The sequence below is a fragment of the Pseudorasbora parva genome, chromosome 23 (genome assembly GCF_024679245.1).
Source record: "Pseudorasbora parva isolate DD20220531a chromosome 23, ASM2467924v1, whole genome shotgun sequence".
NCBI lineage: Eukaryota > Metazoa > Chordata > Actinopteri > Cypriniformes > Gobionidae > Pseudorasbora > Pseudorasbora parva.
Genome location: NC_090194.1, coordinates 34304271 through 34332178, shown reverse-complemented (window position 1 = coordinate 34332178; position 27908 = coordinate 34304271). Strand labels below are relative to the sequence as shown.

General features: G+C 37.2%; 1 protein-coding gene across 4 annotated transcripts in view; it reads right to left on the bottom strand.

Moving 5' to 3' along the window:
• Positions 1-25062, bottom strand: part of zfyve16 (zinc finger, FYVE domain containing 16) — a 34113-nt gene extending 9051 nt beyond the window's left edge. For 2 of the 4 annotated variants that reach the window (XM_067433896.1, XM_067433899.1), the window contains exons 1-13: positions 24919-25062; positions 23985-24098; positions 20566-22559; positions 19178-19274; positions 12113-12289; positions 11231-11370; positions 10933-11146; positions 8571-8693; positions 8322-8477; positions 6410-6634; positions 6197-6279; positions 2604-2708; positions 2364-2514 (exon numbers count right to left, since the gene is read on the bottom strand). In XM_067433896.1, coding sequence (XP_067289997.1) covers positions 2364-2514; positions 2604-2708; positions 6197-6279; positions 6410-6634; positions 8322-8477; positions 8571-8693; positions 10933-11146; positions 11231-11370; positions 12113-12289; positions 19178-19274; positions 20566-22559; positions 23985-24054 — 3535 coding nt within the window. In that variant the 5' untranslated portion in view covers positions 24055-24098; positions 24919-25062. The remainder of the gene's footprint in view (positions 1-2363; positions 2515-2603; positions 2709-6196; positions 6280-6409; positions 6635-8321; positions 8478-8570; positions 8694-10932; positions 11147-11230; positions 11371-12112; positions 12290-19177; positions 19275-20565; positions 22560-23984; positions 24099-24918) is intronic. The other 2 variants (XM_067433897.1, XM_067433898.1) reach the window with 2 other exon arrangements.
• Between the last annotated feature and the right edge of the window lie 2846 nt (positions 25063-27908).

Genomic DNA, 27908 nt, shown 5'->3' with positions numbered 1-27908 from the left:
TGTTCGGCCCATTTCAAGCAAGCTTCGCTCAGCGTCTTAAACTGAAGAAAGGGGCAACTGTATTCCTGCAAGCAGTAAGTAGCGATTTATCCACTTATTGACTGTTTAAACAATTTCTGATTAAATGGAAAGTTTCTTAGAGAGACCGCATTGTCTAGATGACGCAAGATGCTAGTACAGTAACAATAGGAAACCAAGTACCATACAAAACTAAATAGTGTGTCTAATGACAAAGGTTAATATTATTTTGTATTACAAAATACAAACGTAGATACGTTTCTTACAAATTGTTCACTCGATCCTTCTAGCAAACGTCACCTTTTCCACCATCGTCATTTGACAAGGCTGTTCATTTTGTATATATTTATATTTTTGAGAACTGAAGTAGGCCTATGTTTTCGCATGCTTGTTCAGAGTACATCACAGTCACTGCGTAGCATACATTTTGACTAATTTTATATAAACATGCAATATCGTTGACGAAAAAAGACAAGTCTAAAATGTAGACTGAATGACACTAAGCAGAACATCTCAAATGGAGATTATTGGTGTTTTCAGATAATCCGCACACGAGAGAGAGCTCGCGTGCATTTGGTTGCCAGATTGAACATGTTTAGGTAAAACACCGGATAGTTTACGAGTTATTTTCACAGAAAAGCTCAGTATCGGGGATTTAATTACTGACAGCCGCAAACATGCAAGTTCTTTCTTGTGCGCAGATGATCTTAAAATACCAATAAACAAGTAGGCTGTATGTTAGCAATCTCCATTTGAGATGATCTGCTTAAAGTGTTATTCAGTCGGTCTGTGTTTTGTCAGGACTCACGAGCCACTTGACTGAACTGTTGAAATAAGCCAATCAGAGTAGAGCTCAACATTAATATTCACGACTTTTCCAAATAAGGCAAAACCAGAGCATTACATCCTAGGGATAATTTATAGGGTTGTAAATGGACCTGTAAGGGCGTTTTCACACCTGAAAGTCCGCACTAAGGTTCGAACCAAAGTTCGTGTTGATACATTGTATCCATTTGGTTAGTTTGGGTTTGCTTTCACATTGCAGTTATGCAAGCGCACCAAAGAAATTTACATGACGCACTGGCGTCCTGTCGTCATCCTCTATGTGGGCTGCATCTTAACATTGATTGGTTTGTTAGCGGACGTGAGTCTGACGTCAGTGTGTTGTCAATTCAGCTGGTAACTTTGACAAGAATGAATGAACAGACGCATATCGTTGCCAAGACTGTTAATATTATGGCATTACTATCTGCAGCACCAACTATACTCGAGGCAAGTTCACAAAATGAACGTCCTCGTTGTGCAAACATTTTATCGGCTCTGACAGGAAAGGAGGAGAAGACTAGGCTACTTTTTTTAGCCAAACAATGTATTTGGTTTTATAGTTATGTTTAAATATTATAACGTTATTTTTAAATTTCATCTAGGCTATATTGATTATGAAACGTGCACAGATGTGCAATATATGTCAAAGAACTGGAGCAGTCTCATAAATAAACCGAAACTCAGCATATAGGCTACTTGTCTCAGACATGATAGATATATATGTAGATATAAGCTCGTAAATAAATAGTCAAGCAAAGCACGCTGTTCACGTGAGCTACAAGCGGTTCTGTTTAAAATGCTGATTGCTCCATCACTGCGTGTGCTGGGAGTTTAATCTGTGTTTTTTAACTAATCCTACCACCGAACTTCCTGTAAATGGACTGAAAGTCTGAACTATACAGAAAATTTTTTTACACAAGAAACAACCAAACCTTTGTTCAGTTTGGTCCGGGCCGAGACTACCTCTTTTCGTCGGACCAAATTTCGTCTGTTTGGTCCGAGGGAAGTTTCACACCTGTAATTTTGGTTCGTACCAAATTGTAAAAGTCCGAAAATCCGGACCAAACAAGGTAGGTGTGAAAGCACCTTAAAACTGTATCTGGACAATTTTTGCCCTTAAATAAGCCAAATACCCTCTATGTAGATATCAGAGAACAATTTAACATATTGTTTTAAATCATTCTAGGGAACCTTTAACATAGTATCGCAACCAGTGTAGATGTAGATGGACCAAAATAAAACCTATAAGTATTGTGATACTTGGTGCAATAGTGACATTCTTATCCCAAAAAGTATTGCTATACCACAATACTCAATATGTTGAGTCATTTTCCCTGTTGCACCTACACTAAATTTGAGTGTTCCCCCATTTGCCAAATCGCTTTAACCACCGCTTAAATCCTTTATATATAATGAATTATAAGAGTGTTACCAAAACATTTTAGTCCATTTAAGAGACAACAAAGTTATTACATATTTTTAGCAATATCGTCTAGCTCTAGCAGCAGTGCTTGACAAACCTCTCCTGGTTTTTCCTGGTATGCTATTGGCTTGAGTCCGGTAGCTTCCATCCTCGTTCTGCATGCAAACCAAGTGAGAATCGGCCTCTGTGCTGAAACAGGCACCGAAACTGATCACATGCTCATTGGAGGAGTTCACCACCTTCAGCATCTGCAACAGCCAGAACAAAACAACACAGTCAATGACAACAACACAATAACATCAGCCTGATTGCTGCACAACTCAAAAATAAATCTGACCTCATTAAACCTGGACTTGGGAATCTCGATGTAGCTGTTTCCCAGCTCCATGTGTACTCGTAGACTTTCCACCACAGGTAAACTGTATTGGTAGTTCCTCAGATCCTGTGTTAGAATCAGCAAAACACAAGAATGAAGGTGGATAACAAAGATTTTGGGGATGTAAGGCCTATAGGTAACATTTGACAACATGTTTAAAGGTGTGTTCACACTTGTAGTTCAGTTCAGTTGATACATTTATGATGCATTTAGTCCTGGTTCACTTAGCATTCACTCATTTTTCACTCATCTAGTGTTAAAAACACTCATTTTTAACACTAGGCCTAAATATACAAAACAAAAAATAACTTTTATAATGTATATTTTGCAGCAGAACTTGCAGAACTTCCAAAACAATTGTGTGTGAATTGTGCTTGTTTTGTTTATGGTACATATGATGGCATTTTTACTCATGAAATCTTATAAAATGTATAAAGGAAACAAAACAGCACCATGAATTCCTCTGTTGTATAAAGATCTGCTGAAAGGAGAAGCAATTGTGACGCCTGTCCCGAACTGTGGTAACGTAGCTCGTGATGAGAGGAACCAGGTATGCTCGAGCATTCCGGCCTTTTTCGGGTCGAAGCTTGAGATATCACATCATGTTTTTGGCTTATTTAAATGTCTGTGGTCCGTGTTGTGTTTATATTTCAGTCAAACAGCACCAGAGTTGGTTTGGAAAGTTGGGTCTCTGTCTGCTTGTTTGGTGTACACCAGGGTCTGGATGGCAGTATTCAATCTTATTTCAAATGAACCGCACCAAATATTGCACCAGAGTTCGTTTTACTTTAACCAAACCAGCCAAGTGAGAGCACACCCTAAAGCCGGGTGCACACTATACGATTTTGGCCATGATTTGCCATTTGCGACAATTTTGCTAATCCTAATAGATTCCTCTGATCCCAAGCCAAAACGTGTAGTATCTGATAGCTAGTTTGACATGTACTCCTACAGCCGATCAATTAAATTCTGAAGTTTTTACTTCTACGACAAACTTCAAATCCAAAAATAAAAGGAGCTAAGAATCTGATGACACAATTAACATGTAGATAACAAACCATTATTTGCACCACACACACACACCATGTCAACCCTGCATGCAACTCAGAGATCCTGTAGTGTGACATGGCTTACAGCGGGATCATGATCGTACGGTCTGACAGGCAACTATCATAAAGGATTATTATAAATCATACAGTGTATACCCGGCTTATGTTTACGTTCAGACTAATATGGATTTGCAAAGTAGAATCACCAAAAATAAGCCCATTTCCATGTAAACTAAACGTAATTTCCAGAGATAGCCCACATTTTTCCATTCCTGTGACCAGGAAAGTGGCAGTGAGCGTACTTGAAAGCACTATAGCTAGAATTGAGACCAAAGAAGCTTCTTTAATTCTCAGAAATCAAGGGTGGCTAACAGCTGAAGTACACTTTGAGAGGCCTCGGTCTTGAGTGCTCTCTAATCTCCTTCATTAACTGTCCTGAGCTGAACCAGTGTCTCGGTTAGAAAGGTGAAAATATAGCTTCAAACTACTTTAAATCTTTCAGGGACAAATCCTTCACAAATTTTAAAATGTGTATTAAACCCAGGATAAATCTAAAATTTAGACATTGAGTATAGGCTAAAACTAAATAATCTGGTAGCAAATGACTATGATGTTTATCTCTAGCTGCACACCATTAAGTCACATAAACATAAAAATACAGTCTTTCCAAATATATATACACTACAGTTTAAAACTTTGTGGTCAGTATTTTTTAAGTACTGAATACTATCATTCAGCAAAGGAACCATTAAAACTGATCAAAAGTGACAGTAAAGATATTTATATTTCAAATAAATTCTGTTCTCTTGAACTTTCATCAGAGAATCCAGAAAAAAATATCACGGTTTCCTCAAAATTTTTAAGCAGCATAACTGCGTTCATCATTGATAATAATCAGAAATGTTTCTTGAGCATCAAATCATCATATTAGAATGATGTGACACTAAAATGCTGACAATTCAGTTTTGATCACAGGAAAGAAAAAAATTATATATATATATTAGGGCCGGGACTTTAACGCTTTAATTAAGATTAATTAACTACGGGACTTTAACGCGTTAATTAATTACGCAAAAAAATAACTAACATAAACCACACTTATTTTTGCACCGCGGAACGTTTTTCAATGAATGAGTTTCGACGGACCGATTATACTGGAACACCAACTAGCGCTCACCTCACGAGTCACGACAACAACACATGAACGAAGAAGCTGATGAAACCGCTTTGCTTGGCCCCGTGGATGGGAAATTTTGTTTAAAAAAACGAAAGGATGGAAGCGTCGACAAGAGCATGGTTGTGTGCAAAGAGCTATACAACAAGGAATTAGCGTATCACCGCAGCACATCGAGCCTCAAATATCACAGATATGCTTTTGCTAAACTTAATGGCAAACATTGCGCTGGTCTGCTGGACTGAAATAAATCAATAATATTTTGTTGATTAAGCTTATGTATTGAGTAATTATTCAATGGTATACTAAAAATCCATGTGAAAAGTTACTTCTCATTGTTCCAGGTCAAATATTTATATGCAATTAAAATGCGATTAATTTCGATTAATTAATTACAAAGCCTCTAATTAATTAGATTAATTTTTTTAATCGAGTCCCGGCCCTAATATATATATATATATATATATATATATATATATATATATATATATATATATATATATATATATATATATATATATATATATATATATATAAAACAAAACAAAAATTCTGTATTTTTGATCAAAAGCAGCCTTTGTATTGCGTGAGGCTGCCTCCTTATCATTTCTGACTTAAAACAAAAAACAGAACAATGTCTAAACGCTGATATGTGACAAGGTGTACAGCAAACAAGCTAATAAACACATAACTACATTTTTAGAAGCTGTCGACCCCAAAAAACGAGCGTTTAAGGAAACAAAAGTAGATACAGGCAATAAGACGTGAAGCTTTAGCAGGAAGAATGGGTCAGTTTTGGGATCCTGACACTCAGTATGTCTCAGTATGCCTATGTATGCAGTAAACATGTTGTCAAAAATCCAGATGTCAGTTTTATATATTATATTTCCTGTCGCTGATTACTTTGCCCTCCAGTGGGCGTAGTTCTCAGTGTAATATAACATGTCGCGCTCTGTCTTAATTGCCCGTGTCCACTTTTGTGTCCTTAAATGCTTGTTTTTTTGGGTCAACAATGTATAAAAACTTCAGGGTTTTTGGTTTGGTTTTTGGTGGAGTTCTTTAGCTTGTTTTCTGTATACCTTGTCACATATCAGCTTTTAGACATTGTTAGATTTTTTGTAATAAGTCAGAAATTACAAGGAGGTCACTTCCCGCAATAGAAAGTCAATGGAGACGCTTGGGTGTAGCTTTCAGATTATGCCACGTGTCGCTGTCTCTATCTTAACGACTTCAAAACAGCAGTGTACATGACTGAAAATTTTTGTCAAGTTTATATGAATGAGTAAAATACTGCCAAGACAGAAAAGTGAGGGTTTAATGTGAACACGTACTGTGAGCAGATTCATGATGGTGTGTCCTGTCTCTTTAAACACTGATTCACGGAAACGCACACTCACCAACGGGCAGGGATACACTGTAAAAAAACAAAACAAAAAAAACAGATCACATGACTGGAGGGTTGGAACTATTAGCTAATATCATATATTCTGATAACAATAATGTTTTAATTAACTTTTTCTTCAGATGTTCTAATGAGGACTCACCGTTGTATTGCGCCCCTAAAGCGAGTAGTAGTCGGAGGGGAAACACTTTAGCCCAGGGCACCTCCAGCTTCTGAATCAAAAGACCACAGAGGAACGAGACCTGCGGCAAAGCAAGACCATCCAGAGGCTGAAAGGTTGGGGTGAAGAACAGGACGCCGCCGTGGTCTTTACTGCCTAGGAAACTGTCAGTGAACGTCACATTGCCAAGGTGTTCAATGAACTTCCCTGTGGTGAGAAAAATAAGAAACAACGCCATATGAGCCACATAAATGTCACTTGACTACATACTAAAAGTTTTGAGTAGGGCTGTCTAAATGAACGCGTTAATAATGCGTTAACGCTAAATCATTTTAACGGCACTTATTTTATAAATGCGCAATTAACGCAGCATGCATTTTCTGTTTGATCCATGCCCTGTAGTTGGAGAAATTAAGATCAACCATAGATGTAAAGGATACAGCAGCAAACATTAATAGTGAAAGAAAAGAGTTAACAATAACATTACTCAGAAACAACTGCAGTTATTGCCTACATAAGCTACCATATTTTCAGCTTAACTTTTATATGAGCACATTCTCAGCAGTCTGAGCGCGATGCACTGCAAGCTCACTCTCGCTCGGGTAAATCATTAACTCCATCATCATTTACAGTACATGTGTTTTATTGAACTAAATACATTGCAATCGGCTAAAACGAATACGCAGGTTACTTTTCTGAACAAGAGCGCTCCCGAGTCTTTGTTTCTCACAGTGTTCGTGTGAATCGTGGCGCAGTTTGGTGCCGAACACACACAAAATACAGGCAGTTCAATAGGGAACGCGCATCTCTTAAAGGGGCCACACTATATTCCTACTGGGGAATATGGACCTTCACATAACCACTTTTTCATACGAACTGTGCCCTGTGCTGAATTAAACTGCCAGTGTAAAAACTCCCTTTATATATATACTTAAAATGAGATAAATCATTGCATTCTTAAGAGACATGAACATCAGTGAGCTTTGATACATGTCTAGTCTTCATGCTCTGTTGAGTATGGTTCCACTAATAATAAACGTACATTTGCATAAAGCATGCATATTTGTCAATACCCATGTTGATTAGAGTATTAAAAACTTGAAACATATTAATTTAATGTACATTTAGAACTGATAAAAATGTGCGATTAAATTGCGATTAATCACAATTAAATATTTTAAACGATTGACAGCCCTATTTTTGCCTATATAAAATTATTTTATTATCAGTATAGTAGTTAAAAATCTCTATAGGGTAATCTAAATGCAAAAATAAAATACTACGAAGAGTAAACTATGGGACATTTAAGGCAGGACACAACACAAGTGAATAGGGCAAAAAAAACTACAAACTAACAGATGTTACCATACTTGTCCAATTGATTGATTACATTACAAACTTTTTATTTCTGAAATGGTATGTTTAAAAATGCAAATGAGGCATTATCTAATTAAATATGCATCTAAACTGTTATCTAAACAGAAATCTGAGTATTGGATAAAGTCAGGTTCAAATTCTTATTTTACTTTGTTGATATATAAGAGTTTAAGAAAGCCATCTCTGTTTATCACATCTCTGTTTATTTTCACCATACTTTAGGATGCATGAACAAACCCCTTCAGAATATAGATAGAAATAAAACTGTAATGTTTGGTGTATGTACGTGCTCATATCTGACACAGGATGAAAAAAAACCTCATAGATATGTATTGCAATCGAAATCTATAGTCACAAATAGACAAAGTGCAACGAAATAAACACTTAAAAAAAATTGGATGTTTTCTTTCCACTAGTCAGAAACAACAAGTTATGAAAATCCAACTAGCCCAAAATATTAACACTGACCAGTGCATTTGCCTGTAGTGTCTTGCAGTAGGAGTTTTGGGTGACGTACCTTTCTGTGCATCCTGGTATATACTAACATACAGGTTGAACACATCTCTAGGCAGGCTGTTTTCCTCTGGGAGACACTCAATTATAAACACCAGCTCCTTCTGTCCAACTCCCTGAAGACCATTAGAGCTCAGACACCAGCACCTCTTCTCACAATCTACAAAACAAACACAGAGAGAGCGCAGTGATGTTTATCAAATGAACAAGTGGAACATGATCACACAAATCAACTTCAGATGTTGTAACATACATGTGTCGATCTTGACGTTCACCAGTAAATTGCCATTGAGCACGAAGGTAAGAGGTTGTGGGCCTCCCTCCTCTAACAGCAGCAATATTTGGCAAGCAGCAGGACGTTCCTCAACTAATAAATCTGTAATGAAATGAAAATTACACATTATAGAAATACAGCACCACACAGAGTTTGCTCTGAATTCTCACATTTGACCAGAACGGAAGGAGCTTCAGTTAAAGGCAGATAGGTAGCTAGTAGCTTCACATTTATATGCCATTTTTTATAATATTATGATACTAATTAACTTCAATTCATAAATTATATTTAGCTGTCTATAGTTCCTTTCACACTGGGTAGTTCTAGGAACCGGGTGGTTGTCCAAGAACTAATAATCCCCTAGGACCATTTTCTTGGTTCCTGGCATTCGCACTGCCAGTAGGAACTCTGAAGTGACGCAAGCCGTGCTTGTTGTTGTGATGTTTATTTTGACGGCGCTGAGAACGCCACAGCACTCACATTATCCGTCTTCATTAGTTTACGATCTGTTTAATAGACCTTTCTAATAAATGTTATTAATAGCGATGTTACAATACCAAAATTACAGTAGTCGGTTAGCCTGACAAGCCAGACCCACATCAAGATGTTTGGTCTGGAAACTCACCATTGACAGCTCAATCTGAGGGGCGGGATAAACGGTTGTATTTCAAACTCCCTCTGCACACAATTGGATAGCGCTACAACAAACCAGAGCAACGAAGGTGAAGCGGAGCTAGTTGACAGATTAAACTTTTGCCGTATCCGGTCGGCAAAACTCAGAACACATCTTCCCTTTTTAAGAATGACTTCAGTGCCGTTCTTTGCTCTTTTCTCAGAGAAAAGCTTAACTCCAAGTCTTCCAGAGTGGCGGTCAAAGCTGATTTGAGAGACCGCCGTTCGCCAGCTTCTGTGTTTACTAGAAGCACGCAAACGCAACTCTGCCGTCATCATGTTAAGCCCCGCCCACTGACTCTATACATGATGTGATTAACCTGACCAGAGTTTGGTTTTTACAGCTAAGAAGGTATTGAGAGTTGCTAGACGACACTCACAGCAGATTAGATTTGCTGCAGCTAGGATGTGTCTAGATTTCTAGGCTAGTGGTCGGTACCAATGCCATTAAAATTGTACGGTTCTCTGGACCAATTTTGATACCAGAGTAAAATCTGTTGGAACCATTTTACTATTTTATTTAACTAAAAAAATATTAAATTCAATTAATTAAGTTTATTATTAATGATGATAATCATTTTAAGTAATTAATACATAAACATTTAGAGGCTACATGTTGTTTAAAAGTAAATTGTTTTTTTTAAAAGGTCAAGTGAAAAATAAGCAGCCCTCTAGGCACACCTAATAACAATTATCATTATTTTTAGTATTAGTGTTATTATTACATGGAGTAACAACATTTCTGTCAGTTTCTTCAAGTTAAACTGAACTTTTATTTTGATGGGTTGCGGTGAAGAGCTTTGGGTGTCTGTGTGTTTATAATGACGATAGTTTTTTCAAACGAAATGGTAAATGCTCATGTAGTAACTCTTAGAGCAGCTTGGGATCAAGTTGGATTTTCTCCTTAGCATAAAGGTTGAGAGGTCTATCTATCACTGTTTTCCAAGTTTGAATAATTAGTTATAGGAGTAACAATATGAGACTATAGAGTATAATCTGCCTGTGTACACAGCTTTTTTTTATTTTAAATGGAGGTTACTGGTGTTTCGCGTGTTCGGCCAATCAGCCCAGACTTGTGCCACTGGTAGTTCATACTGTGCTGGGTTAGACCCTACGCTAAAGTAGGAGTTCATTTAGTTCCCCCAAAAGGTGTTCCTAAAACTAAAATCACTCCCATTTCCAAAAAGCATGCATAGGGCCCCATGAAATTGTTATATTTTCCCCCAAATTCAGTTTTAGGATTTAATATTAGTTTATTATCAGAAATGTTGACTAATTACATAAATTAATACAATTTTAACAATTTAGTCAAATCTAAAATGCAATCAAATTAAAATATAACAAATAATTAACAACAACCAAAAAATGCATTTTGACTTTTGGTCAAATAAAGTGCTGCACAACATAAACTTGTTTACTTTCTAAATTAAAACATACTTGTGAAAAAATATCTTGGTTGTGTACCTCAAGAGACCAACTACAAACATCTGTATTGTTTTATCTTCATTTTTTTTTATATATATATGACTTAATTTTATAATCGTTAGGCATTTATGGTTTTTCATTTTACATTTCATCATTTATTATTTCTCCTAGCCCTATCATTTAGACAGGAAATGGCCTTCAAAATGATGTCTACCATCTGGTAGAAGCCTTTAAAAGTCCTTACCCCCATCTTCCTCTTCTCCTGTGGTAATAAGCAGTGGAGGCAGACCATCGTCATCCTCTGGCACTAGACTGACCGTTCTCTGCACACAGCTGCCCACCCCACAAAGCAAGCCGTAGTCCCACGGGCCTCTGATGGGCGGGCGGCTCACCTCAACAGCACTTTCAGAACTAGCTCCGGCACTCTCATCAGACTCGCCAGGCATTTTACCGTCAGGCTGAAAGGCAGCAAATCAATTAATAACTTCAATTGTCATTATCACTGATCTTTTGCATAAGTTTAGAGGATTTCGCCGTCTCACCCCCGGTGGGTCTGGCGTTACTGGGCTCGACTCCTGAGAGGATTTTCGGGTCTGTACGGAGAGTTTGGTGGTGTCGGCTACCTCACCATTTGGCAGGATACCATCAGCAAACCACACGTGCTTCTGCTCACGTGGAAAACCTACAGGAACAAATACAGAAACACAAATGACAGCGTTATTAGGATCAGGCTTGAAAAATGATATAAACTAAAAGTATGCTTGAACTCAGGTGGGATGAAAAGGAAAATGTTCTACGATTACACTACATATACAATTCAAAAGTCTTTTGACAGAAGTCTCTTCTGCTCACCAAGGATGAATTTATTTGATCACAATTAAAGTGAAAACAGTAATATTGTTGAATATTACTACAATTTCAAATGAATATATAGAACTTTCTATTTGAATATATAGTAAAATTGTGATCAAAGCTGAATTTTCAGCATCATTACTCCAGTCTTCAGTGTCACATGATCCTTCAGAAATCATTATAATATGCTGCTCAAAAAATGAAATGAAATATGATTTGTGCAATATATGCAATATGTTTGTGGAAACAGAGACAAATGTTTTTCATGGTTCTGAATAGAACGTTCCAAAAAACATTTTAAATATATTGTAATATTTATTAAATGTATTTAATGTCACTTTTGGTCAGTTTGATGTTTCTTTGCTGAATAAATGCATTAATTTGTTTTTGTTTTAAATTGTACTTCACTAGAGAAGCTAATCTAGTCTTGCACTCTATATGATATGGAGTGCATGCAATTTAGGACGCAGTCACGCTTTCATTCATAAACTAATTATAGTAAGTGGAAGTCACTGTGTTTTATAGCCACTAGAGATATAACTCAGCATTCTGGCTCAGAGTGCAGTGCGTACCGTCATTACCGGGGTGTTTGAGGACAGACACGGGGACCATGACGGTGGGTGGGGGAGAGTTGAGGGTGCCGGCAGCACGGGCCTGCTGCATGGGTGGTATGGTGGAGCAGTACTCTGATGGGATGTTGGGATTGGGACTGGGCCCAGTGGGGCTCATCATTCTCTCATGGGCTTGAGCTGCACACAGACAAACAAAATCAGTCATTCCTAAATCAGGTTGTCTTTTTTAGTGTAGTGAATGACAGGTCATGCTGGGAGAGAGAATGAGTGAAATAAAGGAAGAGTGGGGCAGCACTTTATTTTACCGTCCTGTTCTGCTTGTACATGTACTTATTATAGTAATTGCAATAACTAGGTACTAACCCTGAACCTACCCCTAAACGTAACCTTAACCCATGTGATTACCTTTTATTACCCAGTACTTTTTTAGGTAAGTACACTAAATACACATACTGTAAAATAAAGTGCAACCAACAGTGGAATAATTTTGCTTTAATGAATGAGGAAGGTCTCATTAAAGGCTATGCATAAATTTTGACAATATAAGGCGAAAATGTATGCAATTTATGGTCTTAATAAATATTCCTGGCTTTGTGAATGATTCATCAGTGCTCATTATATTATAAAAAACGTTTTTATTTTGCATAATGTAATAACTTGCTCAACCTGACTTTTCAAATTATGTAACATTACATTAACCAATAATATCATAGTCTTGCTTAATATGTTAAATTATTTATTTATAAAGTAATATTCTGTTTTACTCAGATATTGTGTTTTGACCGTTCCCGCCTTAAGTTAATTTGTTGTCCTAGTAGTTTCACTGATTTTGTTATTGTGTTCAGATGTGTGTGTCATTTAGCCTAGAAATCTAGACGCACCCTAGCGGCAGCAAATTTAATCTGCCCGCGAGTGTCATCTAGCAACTCTCAATACCCTTCTGAGCTGTCTTCGCCTAACTCTTGCCGGGCCAATCACATGGTGTATAGAGTCGGTGGGCGGGGCCGGAGTTTTGCTGACCGGATACGGCAAATATTTAATCTATCAACAAGCTCTGTTTCTCCTTCGTTGCTCTGGTTGGTTGTAGCGCTATCCTATCGCGTGCAGAGGGAGTTTGAAAGATAACCGTTTATCCCGCCCCTCGGATTGAGCTGTCAATGGTGAGTTTCCAGACCAAACATCTTGATGTGGGTCTGGCTTGTCAGGCTATGTCTCGTTATCTATATTTAAGTTCAGCTCTCTTTGCGTTTCATTGTCTGGTCTCATCTATATTTGCATTGTGTTGGCCTGATACCACTGCTTGAATTTACTGTGTGGATTATTAAAAGACTGTTGTTATTCTTCATCTTCTTTGTTGTGTGTTTATTATTATCTCACAACCTGTGACGAATATACAGTAGTGGACAAAAATGATGCCTAGAGGGGATATTTGGTTTTAAAGACCCAGGAAATATTTTTATCTGACAAAATTTGACAAAAAAAACGCAAGCTACAGGTTTTATTTTACTATGTAAAAAAATACATAGAAAAGCAATAAGCACAAAGGAAAAAAGCATACATTGACTACAAAATCAGTTATTATTATTTTGTTGGTTCTCTCATTTTTGCATGTGTTCATAAATTATTTGATTAAAACAACTGACTCCAAAAGTCAGTTACACACTTTTAGTAATATTTGAATAAAAGTTAGACACATCTTTTGGAAGTTGCTGTACTTCATCAAAAAGAAGTCAAAGTAATAGTTCATTTTTGAACATGATAATTATGCCATAATTTATTTTTATTTCTTCTGTTGAACACAAAAAGATACATTTATCATAAAAACTTTAAAAAGTAGTCATAAGTGGACTACTATCAATGATAGCCGCTTTTCCACCATCGAGCCGAACAGTTTCCAGTTATATTTCCACTTGAGCTTGGTTCGGCACAGCATGATCACAAACTTTTCTCGTCACAGAATTAAACCGCGCTGATAGAATGAGTGTAGAGACTTTGCCACCTAGGATTGGTCACTTGTCTGTTGCCAGGCCACCAGTTTCTTTGTAGCTGGCCGAGGATGCTATTTGAGCAAAGTAAACAAGCTAATAATAAAATGAAAAAAATATCTAATCATCCCCCATAATGTGGTCGCTATTTACATCTCAGACCATCTGTAAACTCTAGCATTACCAGAGCAACGACTGACACATTTGTACTACCGCACATTCAAAAGAGCTCTGTTATTAGCTGTGCATTGGAAAATGAAACCATATCCATACTGGCTGGGCTGGATTGGCATAAAATTGGAACGGGAATGGTTTGGCAAAATGGTGAAAAAAGCGGCTCATGTGTGAGGAACAGTCAATATTTACTAAAAATCTTGCTCTCCCCAGCAGCCGAGTGAATATGTTTTGGTCAGTTCCGCTGTATGACTTATATATGACTATAGCACACTGTCAAGTATGAACTACAATTATGGAGCTTGACAAGTGACAACCCTTGGTTTATATATTTTCATTTTATGGAAAAAATAACAGCATTAACATATGGCTTTGAATCAACACGAGTAAATGATGACAGACTTTACATTTTGGGGTAAACCGCCCCTTTAAATGCAGTGAAAGACCAGTTCATATATCAAATATACAATACCGTTCAAAAGTTTAGGGAAAGTGTGTTTTTTTTGTTTAAGAAATTAATTTTATTTAACAAGGATTCAATAAGTTGATCAATATATCAAAAGTTACAAAAGATTTCTATTTCAAATAAACGCTGTTCGTTCGAACTTTCTATTCATCAAAGAATCCTGAAAAAAACACTATAATTTTCACAAAAATATGAGCACAACCTTTTTCAACACTGATAATAATAAGAAATGTTACAAATCAGCATATTAGAATGATGTCTGAAGGATCATGTGACACTGAAGACTGGTGAAATTATGGTTAAAAAAAATCTATATTCCTTGGTGAACATAAGAGACTTCTTTTAAAAACATTATACAAATTTTCAAACTTTTGAACGGTAATATTATAGATATATATTGTACACTTAGGTTTAAAATAATTTAAAATGTTATTTTACACTAGCTAAAAATTGGCCTGGTAAACCAAGTTATGATCAAAGTACAAACCTTATTCAGCTGAGTCACATTCTAATAAATCAAAAACAACAAATGTTTACAAAACCACGGCCACTGAGAGCACTGAGCGTCAATCACAGCACGTTGTTATTAAAGTGATGGGCAACGAGCCACCAAACCAAACTCAAGAAACAGGACGTCCAGTCTCTCCAGCCATGAGTCAGTGCATTATGTTGATTAAGGCTCATAGATGCTCATCGACCTGATTACACTGGCACTGCCTGTGACACCCGCAAAACATGTCAGCTAGAAGCCAAAATATGCTGGCTCACGGCAAAAACGGCTACGACAACAAGACAGATGGGAACTGTGAAGCCAAGAAACAGCAGGACGGAACGTCCTTGAGTATTTGGAAATTCACACTGGAACAACTAAAGATGCTGCAAAAAAGTTAAAAACTTGAAAGAGTTAATAAAATAAAGCCACTGAATGATTAATTGCAGATTGTGATTCAGTTCAGTGATATCCTAGTCTTACCTCATCCCAATTTAACTCCAACCCAAATTTTCTTCCAGGTTAATCACGGGTTGCATGTTAGTCTCCCAGGACGGCGTTAGTGTGCACCGAGCGGAGGAGGAAGTGTCCATCTTGCCGATAAGCGAGAGAGAGTCCGCGAGTGACTGAGATAGAGGGCGCATCCTTGAGCCTCTCTCATCCCGGATGGGGCGCAGCTCACTTCCGCAACCTCACACTGAGTTCTCGTCTGTCCTGGACCAGGTTCCAGCCCTGCGAATATCACTGGCTCCGAGTGCAAGCTCAGTCCGTCACACACACGCACAAGGTCGTATTAAATGGCTGCCCTGGGCTGAGAGTGGTGACAAACCCTCCTTTCCTGAAATGTGTGCTGTGCTGAAGATGTGTGTGTGCGTTTGTATGTGTGTGTCTAACTCGATTCCTCAAACCCGAGAGTGAATGAGAGAGAGTGTCACGTATACTGCACCAGGTGGGTCCTGTACACACATACACACACACACACACACACACACACTCAAGGACATGCACCAGTGCCCTGGCTCCACCCAGCCCTGCACCAAACCCTGCGAGAGCTGGCTGGCGACTGACGCTCTGTGATGAATGTCCTTTTTAATGTGCAAATGGACCGCACGCTCGGCCACACACCGTGTGCCAGCATCTTTTTATAGACCATCCAGGATGGAAAAAAATATAAAGCCTTGATCTTCTCCATTACATCAGTCCTTGAAAAATAAAAGAGCTTCAGATGTTTCATCCACAAAAAAGTTTGCCACACATTAAAAGGGACGCAAGTGCTCCATGAGCCAGTGTTGTTATCGTCACCTAAAACTAACTAAAAATATTAAGTAAATAATATATAAATATTAGACGAAAAACATAGTCATTAATTCCTCCCCTCGTCGTTCCAAAGCCGTAAGAATTTTTTTTTTGATGAAATCCGAGAGGTTTCTGACTCCTCCATAGAAAGCAACACAATGCCCCCTTTCAAGGACCAGAAAAGTACATTGTTAAAATAGTTTAACCTTAATGTTATGGAGTGATGAAAATGCATAATGTTTGCAAAAACCCCCCAAAATAATGACTTTTATTCTCTTCTTGTCTATGTCAGTCTCCTACACTGTTGATGTAGTAAATACAGTGCAGCACTTCCGAGTTCTATGGCAGAATGGCAGCTCACCTTTGGCTAGCTCTTGCATCAGCATCACATGCATGCGTCATGGTGTTCACGTGAACAGCGCCGGCCAATGGTAAGTCAGCATTCTGACGTAGAACTCGGAAGCGCTGCACTGTCTTTACTATGTGAACAGCATAGGAGAATGACAGACGAGAAGAAATTGATGAATACATTTATTTTTGTTGGCACTAGGGATGTCCCGATCTGATCACGTGATCAGAAATCGGGCCTGATCACGTGATTTCAGACTCAATTGGAATCGGACGTTACCTCCCGATCAGGACTCGGATATATATGTATATTCTCTTTCCTTTTTTAACACATCAATATTTATGCGGTGGCACAGAGTTAGACCCTTTTAACTCCACACAGAAACAGCAATGTGTGCGGCATGGCGTCACTTTTTGTTGTAAGCTATTGGTTTAAATCAAGCCTGCAGCACCCCTCTCAGAAACTGAAGTCTCTGCGTCTCCATCGCCCTCTGGTGGCCAGTCCCAGTATAGCCGCACCTCCGTGTTTTCTAATGGACGCGAGGCAAACTAAACAATCAAATTACACATCAAATATTTTTTCCCCAAAGTTAGTTTGTCATTGTAGGCAGTTATCATCACAATGATTTCATTTCAAGTGTTCATTTTTTTAATTAGTTAAGTTTTAGTTGGTTATTTAATGCTATAAAAGCGGGTGTGTGATGTCATGATTGACAGCTGAGATCAATGTTTTCTATGAGTGAAGTTGTCACTGAGGTACTAACGGACATTTTTCTGGATTTTTGGGAGCAGATTGGAGCTTTAGCTTTAATTTCTACATTACCATAACTGTTTATTTTACACCAACATAATTAATTGTTCTGCATCTGCGAGAGTATGGGCGGGCTTTTGATATCGCCATTGTACTTCCTGCGGCAGATACTCAAAATCAAATGACTCGGAGTCGAGGGAAAAAAACCCTGATCGGGACATCCCGAGTTAGCACACAAAAATTATTCTCGTCGCTTCATAAAATTAAGGTTGAATCGCTGTAGTTACAGGAGGGAGGGGTCAAAAAGCTTTGACATGAGGGTAAGGAATTAATGACAGAATCTTTGAAATGAATAAATAATGAAATATTTATTGAAATAAATAAGTTGTGTAAGTGTTGTGTAATATTGAAATGACAAACTGAAATATAAATTAAAGCTAAAAAAAAAGACGAAATTGCTAAAACTTAAACTAAAAAAATGAAAATATTTAAAAACATTCTAAATAAACAACCCAACCTTATTTTATGATAGCATTAAATTACAAATAAGAAAATCAATGTAAATTTTCATTGAATTAAAGACATTTAAAAAAATTAGTTCAGTAAGAAGCATGAAATTAAATGGGGAACTCTTCGCTGACAAAATTGGCTGTGTCTGAAGTAAAAATAAAACTCAGACAAACAGAGAGAAAAACAGGCCATTCCTTTTTGCCAAAAACTTCAACACCCATTTGTGATTTTTGTTGACAAATACACAGATAGGCCTATATCTGGGTGCAGATAACATGGAGAAGAAGAGTTTGACATTGCAATGCAAAGCTGGTTAAAAATCTGCAAACTTATCATTTAAGTTAAGTTTTTTATTGTTTGCACGCAAACTTCCAGTTTTCTGCCTTTTGACAATCAGAAAAAAATGTTTTAACCTTCCACAACATCTGACCAACATGTAAAGCAACCAACTGCAGTTTGTTTTGCTTGTTTCATAACAAATGAAATGTGTGTAGAATTTAAAAAACCCTAACTATAATGATATCTACAACTGCCCACACTAATAGAGCACGCTTCAGTTATGTATTTTGAACAATCGCAGAGTGAACTTTAAAGCGTGAAGAATATGAATTATTTGGCAATGTTTTTCTCATTTCTCAGCTGGGAAAAAAACACTACGAAAATGGTTTTAAAGATTTCATTTCTCTGTGTTGTTGTTACAGTCGTGGCGTAGACTCCACTGTTCTCTTAGAGTCTGAACGTTTTATAAAACTTTATGGTAACAGTTATCATTCTCGATCTGAACCTACTCAAAAAAAAAAACCTACTCATTATTTCACTGTAGTTTTTCCAAAAAAGCGTACATTTTATAACTAAACAATGGTTTATGTGCCTCATTTCTACACTGACATAAACTACTGCTAAGGTTCGTCTAACATTGAATGTTTGGGTGTTATTATGATGGATGTTTTAAAGGAAGAGTGCAGTGCATCCACTTAAATTAAGAATATAGCAGAATATTTTATTATGACGGACTGGCAACATATTAAAGTGGTTAAGCACTCACCTCTCTGTATGGTAACATGGCAGATGACACAAACTCTGGCTTCTTTGTCCAGATATTTCAGTCTGCATTTACGGTTGCAGCAGCCTGCACAGTACACCTGCAAAGCAGACAACATTATTCACTCAAAACACTGGGTAAACGCAGTACTTCATCAAGCATAAAGCTGGAGAAAACTCTCTGGTGTCCTTTAGCCCATTTTATTTATTGCCCCATTATGCCTTGAAAACAGAAACTCAGTGCAGCAATTCAAGCGGGAAACTATATCAGTGCTAAAAATACATCCTGCCGACCCGGCAAATCTGCCTCTATATTTAGCACCTCCAGAGGAGAATAAACCCTACACTGACGTAATGAAAACAAAAGATACCTCACACCAATATATAAAATGAATACTTTTGCTGTCTACGGCAGAGGACTACAGGTTTAAGGCTTTCCTGCGGTTATAAATAGACAAGAACACAACGGCAGGATAGTGTCACAGACCTTTGCTCAAAATCAAGGCAGCTGACTGCATGTTAATTCATTGATTCACACTGCGGTTATTTGCCTTTCACCTCTAACAGTCAGAACACACTCAACAACTACATAAGTTACAAAGTCACTTTCAGAACTGAAGCAAAAACATTACTAAGACTCTAAGTAAGTTCATTTATGAAAAATAAACTATGACAGAATGAAAGGGGATTCGTTTGTAATAATGACCGTATGACTGAACATATCTTGCTTATTATGTGGATACTCACGCCATAAATAATAAATGAATATGAAATATTAATTTGAGTTTAAACTATTTTGTTATTTGAGAAGAAAGCGCAGAGTAAAACTGGAGACAACGAAATGGCTTCTATGGGACAATGACAATTTTAAATGTATGGGGTCAGTAAGATTTTGTAATGTTTTTGAAAGTCTCTTATTCTCACCAAGGCTCAATTTATTTGATCAAAAACAGTAATATTGGGAAATATTATTATAATTTAAAAGAACTGTTTTCTAAAATTTATTTTATTCCTGTGATCAAAGCTGAATTTTCAGCATTATTACTCCAGTCTTCAGTGTCACATGATCCTTCAGAAATCATATTCTCATTAATTATCAATGTTGAAAACAGTTGCGCTGTTTTATATTTTTGCAGAATCCATGATACTTTTTTTATAGGATTCTTTGATGAATAAAAAAGCAGCATTTATTTGAAATAAAAATCTTTTGTAACATTATAAATGTCCTTAATGTCACTTTAAACAATATCAATTTTATTTAGCAAGGATACAATCAATGTATCCTTGCTAAATAAAATTAGTAATTTCTATAATCTTACGGACCCCAAACTTTTCAATGGTTGTGTGTATACATGTATTTTGCTTTGACATACTGAAAGATAACAAACTTACCTTTCCACATGCTCTGCAATGGTGTCTCCTCTTAGTAAAAGTAAATTTTTGTTCACAATTCATGCAGTTAGGGGCCTCAGAGTCGGGGACCCAAGGTGGTTGCTTTGATCCCAAACCCTCGGCCTCGTGACCTGCCGGATCGACAGATGATTCCCTGTCCTCCAGCATCTCGCCTGGGTATGGTGGCGGCTCTGAGAGCTCCTCGTGGCCGTAACTGGCATCATATTGCTGATAAGAGGGAGGTTCGCAGTCATTTTCATCTTGGTTGGGCGAAACTTGCGAGCCATTCTCCGCAGAAGGACCCGCCACATCGGTCTCAGGATGGCTGCTTCTGTGTCTTTCTAAAGGAGGGCGTACAGTTTGGCTGGACAACTGCTTTGGTCTTGCCCCTCCGTAATTTGACTCTTGGTTGCGGGAGCAAACTGACTGAATCTCAACAGGACTGGTTATGTTTTCGTGACTAATTGTTTGCATGGAGTCTGTTCTCAGCGGGCTGCTGTCCTGAGAGGAAGAAGAAACGTTTGAACCCTCGCTCTCCTCCAGATATTGAAGTGAGCCATCGCTCTCAGGAGAGGCAAATGTGTCTACTTTACAGCTCTGCAATTCCTCATCTAAAAATCCATCTGCATTTCCGTTAAATTCAGAAAAACCATCATCTGTGAATTTTTCTGCATCTGCATCAGAGTTGATTTTCACACCCTGACCCATTAGAAAGGCATCTAGCTCCTCGTCGGTGACCATCATCGCGCTCTGGTCGCTTTCGGGAAGGTAATCGTTGGAGATGCCGAACTCAAAGGAATAATTTGGGCTCTCTGAATAGGGCGGAGATGGGTTGCTTTCACACAAATCTCTCCCGGTTAATTTATCTGTAGGTGAAAAGGTGCGCTTAAAGTTTCTTTCAGGGTAATGTCCCGAGACAGCAGACGCCCTTTCTGGGTTCGACATAATCTGGACTAGTTCAGGTTCATCTTCAGGTGAGGAATCAGGCCTACTAGAGGAGAATGGAGCTACAGGCTCTTCTAACGGAAGAATTAACTCTTCAGCCTCTTGAATTGCTGAATTTATTTCCAGTTCAGCCTCATCTTTGGTTTCTATCACTGCTACCTTTTGAGGGTCTAAAGATGCCACGAGGGATCCACACATAGATACAGCCATCGGCAAACATGACAGAGAAGATTCCTTCTCCGAGGAGGGACTTCCAGCTATATCCTCTGCATTTTTGACACCAGGATCTTCAGACAGCTGTGCATCTTTTGAATCAGGTTGGAGCGATACAGCATGCTCATCTTTTGTTACTGAAATATCTTCACCTGGAGCTTGAGGATTTGAATCGCTAACATCTTCCTCATTCATTAGATTGCATTGAGAAATGTTCTGATCACTGAAGCTTGATTCTTCAGGACAAGAACTTTCAGTCTGTTTGCACTCCAAAGTTGTGATGCTAGTTGATCCATGAGGGTCACTAAAGGCCGGTAATATGACATCCAGCAGACTGAAGGAGTTAGAGTTATTCTCAGATTCATGTTTTGGTAATTCACTATGGTTGGATTTAGAAAAATATTCTGGACACGATACTACAGGACTCTCGAAGTCCACCAGCAGCTCCTCATTGGTTTGCTGCTCAGGAACGTCCAGTTCTTTTAAGTCCTCCTGACTACTGGTTTGCTGGAGGTTTGCAGAACCCGTATCGTTCACCAAGTCACACACAGGCTTCAGCGACCGGTCTGGACAAGGAGGAGCCGAACTTTTGAAACCTCTGCTATCGACAGAGGACAGGAGGTCCACACCTGTGAGTGGCCGTTCATTTGAATACGAATCTTTTTGGTTTAGGGTAATACTTTGTGATGTAAGTCCATAGTGCAGGGCGTTGACATCTGGGAGTGTTTGTGACACCTCTGGTATGAAGCTCTGAATGTCCAAATGGTGACCTGGGACAAGCGTAGAGTCGGGACAAGGAGGGCTAGCAAATGTGGCGGGCTTGTTATCAAGCTCCTCTGAAAACAAAATGAAACATTAAATTATAATATAGTTAACATCAAAACATCAACAGTAATATAAAACCAAAAGATATGTAATGATATCATAAAAATGACAGCCTTTTAACTGCTAGCAGCACACTTTTTATTGCCTTTTTTCCCTATTACATATTTTAGTAATCATCACTAATTAGGTATTAATCGAATGGTTAAACACTCAAAATTGTCTTGTGAAAACCATTTTGAAATTAGACTGCCTTAACAAAGCGAAACGGTACTTTTAAACACATAAGCTGGTTCGTCCCCCTAGTGGGTGGTGATATCAACTTCAAATTTGGAATACAACATGGTTAAACATATGGATTTGATTTTCAAGAAATTGAGTCCAAATTATTTAATAACTATAAGAGCAGACCTGATAAATAGTTTTATATTTGTTTTATGATATTATACAACTTTAGAAACTAACTATAAAGCGCACACACACACACACACTCATATATATATATAAAAATATATTTAACATATACAATTTGTGCATATACACTGTTGCTCAAAAACTGTTTTTAAAGACTCTTATGCTCATAAAGGCTGTATTTATTTGATCAAAAAGCAAAAACAATAATATCGTGAAATATAATTTAACAAAACAAAATAATACAAAATAATACATTTAATAAAATCAACTTAATAAACTAACTAATTTCGGTAAAACTTTAGTATGGGGAACACATATTCACCATTAACTATGACTTTTGCCTCAAACTCCTAATTATTGCTTATTAACAGTAGATTTTGTAGCATTTAAGTTTATGTATTGGGTGGATAAAAGGATGTTGAATATGGTCATGCAGAATATTGGTATTAATATCTGCTTTATAAGTACTAATAAACATTACTTATATCCTAAAAATATGCATGCTAATAAGCAATTAGTTAATAGTGAGAATTGAACCCTAAAATAAAGTGTAACCCAAGTTTCTATTATATAGTCAAATTTAATTTATTCCTGTGATTAAAGCTGAATTTTCAGTATCATTCACTCCCGTCTTTAGTGTCACATGATCCTTCAGAAATCATTCTAATATGATGATTTGCTGTCAAGAAACATTTCTTTTCTTATTATTATCAAATTGAAATTGAAAGTTTTATTTGCCATTTTATTTTACTATCAAAATAAAATCTATTTTACAGGGTTTCTGCAGATATCATCAAATTTAATGTAATGCTCTTTAATAGCATTTTTAATTGTTTTAATGGCATGCATGATCCAACAGAATTTCATAAATGTAGTGTGTATACAGGTTGAAATCAGATGAAATTAGACACTGGTCATTCAAATTAAAATGATTTAACTAACCCCAAATGTATTGCTGTAGCCTCACCAACTGAGTGCAATTGCAAAATGAATATTTGTAACACTATAATGCAAAAATTTCAAACCTGCATTGAGTTCAAAGTCATCCAAAAGCTTGTCCAGGTCACACACAGCAGCCTTAAAATAACTGTCCATCCTAGGACGGGCAATGGTACACCTCACTTACCCCTGCAGAGAAACTGTAGCAGAACCACAAGTTAAAAATCACATCAAGTTTTGTAAATCTGACTAGGCAGTTACAGACACTGGAGACAAAATAAGAAACAAACACAAGCCGTTCTCAGTGCTTAACTTAAAAACGAATGGGGAGAAATATCTAAGATATGATCTAAGACAATGAAACAAATTAAAAGCTAGCAACCTGAATATTTTCAACATTTGTTACTAACAACAATAACTCTTTAAGATGTTTAGCTTGTTTTGATTTACTGTGAGGTGAAAAGTGCAAACGTGACTTTACAGACTTGACAAACGCGTTGTAAACTACAACACATTATAAACAATAAATTATAAATTCAAAAACAAAATACTGAATAAGCTAATACACACAGAATATGGAAACTGGCCAAGATTCAACGATATCAGCGTTTCCTCAAAGGCTGTTAATTATTAATCTAAACAAACAGGATAACGTTTACTTTGTTCTTTTTAGATTTATTATTTGCTTTAATAATAATGCAACAGTTAATCTAAGAGGATGGGTCAATAATTACCCATATGAATATCATTTGGCTGCCCAAAACTGTCTCTGTCAAAAACTGAGAAAGCACAGCATTGACCGTTTTAACACACAATAACAGGCCTTTCTTAAAGTGAACAATAAAATAGTACAAATATGCAGTCATTTATTATTTTCGTAAAGTTACAGTAGCGGTTCAATTATCATTAGCAATCTGCTAACTAGCTTCTAGCTGTTAGCGTCAAATCAAACATAAACAAAAATACACCCTATGTAACTGAAATATTATTTTTATTTTATCATTCCGCTCCATTAGCTACCTTAATATGTGTCATTGTTCTGTCGTCTTCGGTTTTTGCTGTATTCAGACGAAATGTTAGTGTATTTCACTATTAGCAGCTCGCTAATATTTTCTTGTTCCTCACAGTAAATTCATCAGTCGCCTGCGCGAGCGACCATTTCCACCCGGCGCAAGAATCACTGTTTAAAGGGGACGCGCACTATTTTTGTGAATTTTTATTTATTTATTTTTTTATCACAGTTAAAGTAAGCCTATACTATTTCAGTCACGATAATGTATAATACTATGAAAGTTTCCTTCGAATAAAAAAGGTAATTGCGACTTTTTATTGTACATTTCTTTATATCTCACATTTTGACTTTTTAGATATAAAAACTATAAATATATTAAATGTATTAAATGAATTAAATGTATTAAATATAATAATAATATAATATAATATAATATAATATAATATAATATAATATAATATAATATAATATAATATAATATAATATAATATAATATAATATGATGTTCTTTTCTTGTTTCCAGAAGCAACACAAATAAGCAGAACAAAAATAAAAGTAGTTTCTTAAAGGGATATAACAAAAAAAAGGTAATTGCAACTTTTTATCTTGCAATTGATTTTTTGTCACAACTGCAAGTGTATATCTCACATTTTGACTTTTTTCTTTGCAATTCTAAGAGAACAAAACTGTATAGCAAGATATAAACTCAATATAATATAATTCACCCAAAAAAGAAAATGCTGTCATCATTTACTCACCCTAAAGTTGTTCCAAACCTTTATGCATTTCTTTCTTCTGCTGAACACAAAATAAGATATTTTGCAGAATATGGGAAACCAAGCAGTTAATGGTCCCCATTGACTTTCATATGCAGAAAAAATGGGTCAGTGGTGCCCATCAATGATGAAAGATTTTGAAATTTTGGGTGAACTATCCCTTTAAGATTCTTCAGCTGTTCGTCATGGAAAGCTTTCTCTATTAATTATTGCCATGAAAGGGTGGGGTGAACCATAAAATGGACCATAATAATTAGCAAAAGTTATGCAGCTCACTAACAGTTTGGGTTTTAGCAGCATAACACAAAGAAAGGATGCTGGAGATGTTTATTACTGATCATATACATTTGAGGTCTAAGTAAGTAATATTTACTTTTACTTCAAATCTTCAATTGCGAAATATCTTGTTGCAAGATAGCTTTGTTTTCACCTGTACAACACGACATCATTGTTTTAAAACAGGTATTGAGTACATTGGCATGGATTCTTCCGCTGCTTTAGTTCCTCAATTTTACTGAATACAACGTGCTTTCTGCGTATCGAATGAAAGTCATTGTTTCTTTGGTTTCCCATGTTTTTTCCAGATGATGTTTGGAAATGAATCAGCGCATGACAAGATAACTCTTGTTTAGTAAACACATAAAGACAGCACTTTGTCTTTCCCAGCAAAATATGCTGAGTATGCAAGACATGACTGTCCAATACTGAACTCCTGTGCTGATCATTTGTCAACATGTCAATCACAGACATTTAGGTGAGTAAAGACAGCACCCTAAAAAAAAAGAGCTTGCCCATAACATGGTATATGTATATATATACACCGATCAGGCATAACATTATGAGCACATAATATTGTGTTGGTCCCCCTTTTGCTGCCAAAACAGCCTTGACCCGTTGAGGCATGGACTCCTGAAGGTGTGCTGTGGTATCTGTTTTGTTCAGCACATCCCACATAGGCTCAATTGGATTGAGATCTGGAGAATTTAGAGGCCAAGTCAACACCTCAAACTCGTTGTTGTGCTCCTCAAACCATTTCTGAACCATTTTTGCTTTGTGGCAGGAGCATTATCCTGCTGGAAGAGCCACAGCTACTAGGGAATACCGTTTCCATGAAAGGATGTAGATGGTCTGCAACAATGCTTAGGTAGGTGGAGCGTGTCAAAGTAACATCCACATGGATGGAGGACCCAAGGTTTCCCAGCAGAACATTGCCCAAAGCATCACACTGCCTCCGCCGGCTCGCCTTCTTCCCATAGTGCATCCTGGTGCCATGTGTTCCCCAGGTAAACGACACACACACACCCGGCCATCCACGTGATGTAAAAGAAAATGTGATTCATCAGACCAGGCCACCTTCTTCCATTGCCCCGTGGTCCAGTTCTGATGCTCACGTGCCACTGTTGACGCTTTCTGTGGTGGACAGGGGTCACGGTTCAGCATGGGCACACTGACTGGTCTGCGGCTATGCAGCCCCATACGCAACAAACTGAGATGCTCTGTGTATTCTGACACCTTTCTATCAGAACCAGCATTAACTTCCTGAGCAATTTCAACTACAGTACAGTAGCTCGTCTGTTTGATCAGACCACATGTCTCAGCCTTCACTCTCCTTGTGCATCAATGAGCCTTGGCCGGTTCTCCACTGTTCCTTCCTTGGTTCACTTTTGATAGATACTGACCACTGCAGACCGGGAACAGCCCACAAGAGCTGCAGTTTTGGAGATGCTCGCTCAAATCCTTACGCTTGCACATTTTTCCTGCTTCTAACACATCAACTTTGAGGACAAAATGTTCACTTGCTGCCTAATATCCCAGCCCCTAACAGGTGCTGTGATGAAGAGATAATCAGTGTTATTCACTTCACTTCACTCATAATATTATGCCTGTGTATAATGTATTCAAGCTGGCATGGGGAACAAAATGTCTCTGATTTGAATAGAATGCATATGTGAAGAGGAAGAAAACACAGTTCGAGTCACATGCATGGGTTATTTAAAATATCTTTGTTTTTTTATTATTATTAGTTATAGCATTTCCGCTATTATTACTTCTTTACTTTCATTTTTGCAATTTATTCAATAAACAGATATTTAATATTTAAGTAAGTAATCCATGCATGTGACTCAGGAACTGTATATATATATGTAATTTCACACCTGTCCATGATAAAGATCATGCAAATGATGTCACCTGCGAGCCTGCGCACTATCAGCCTGACATTA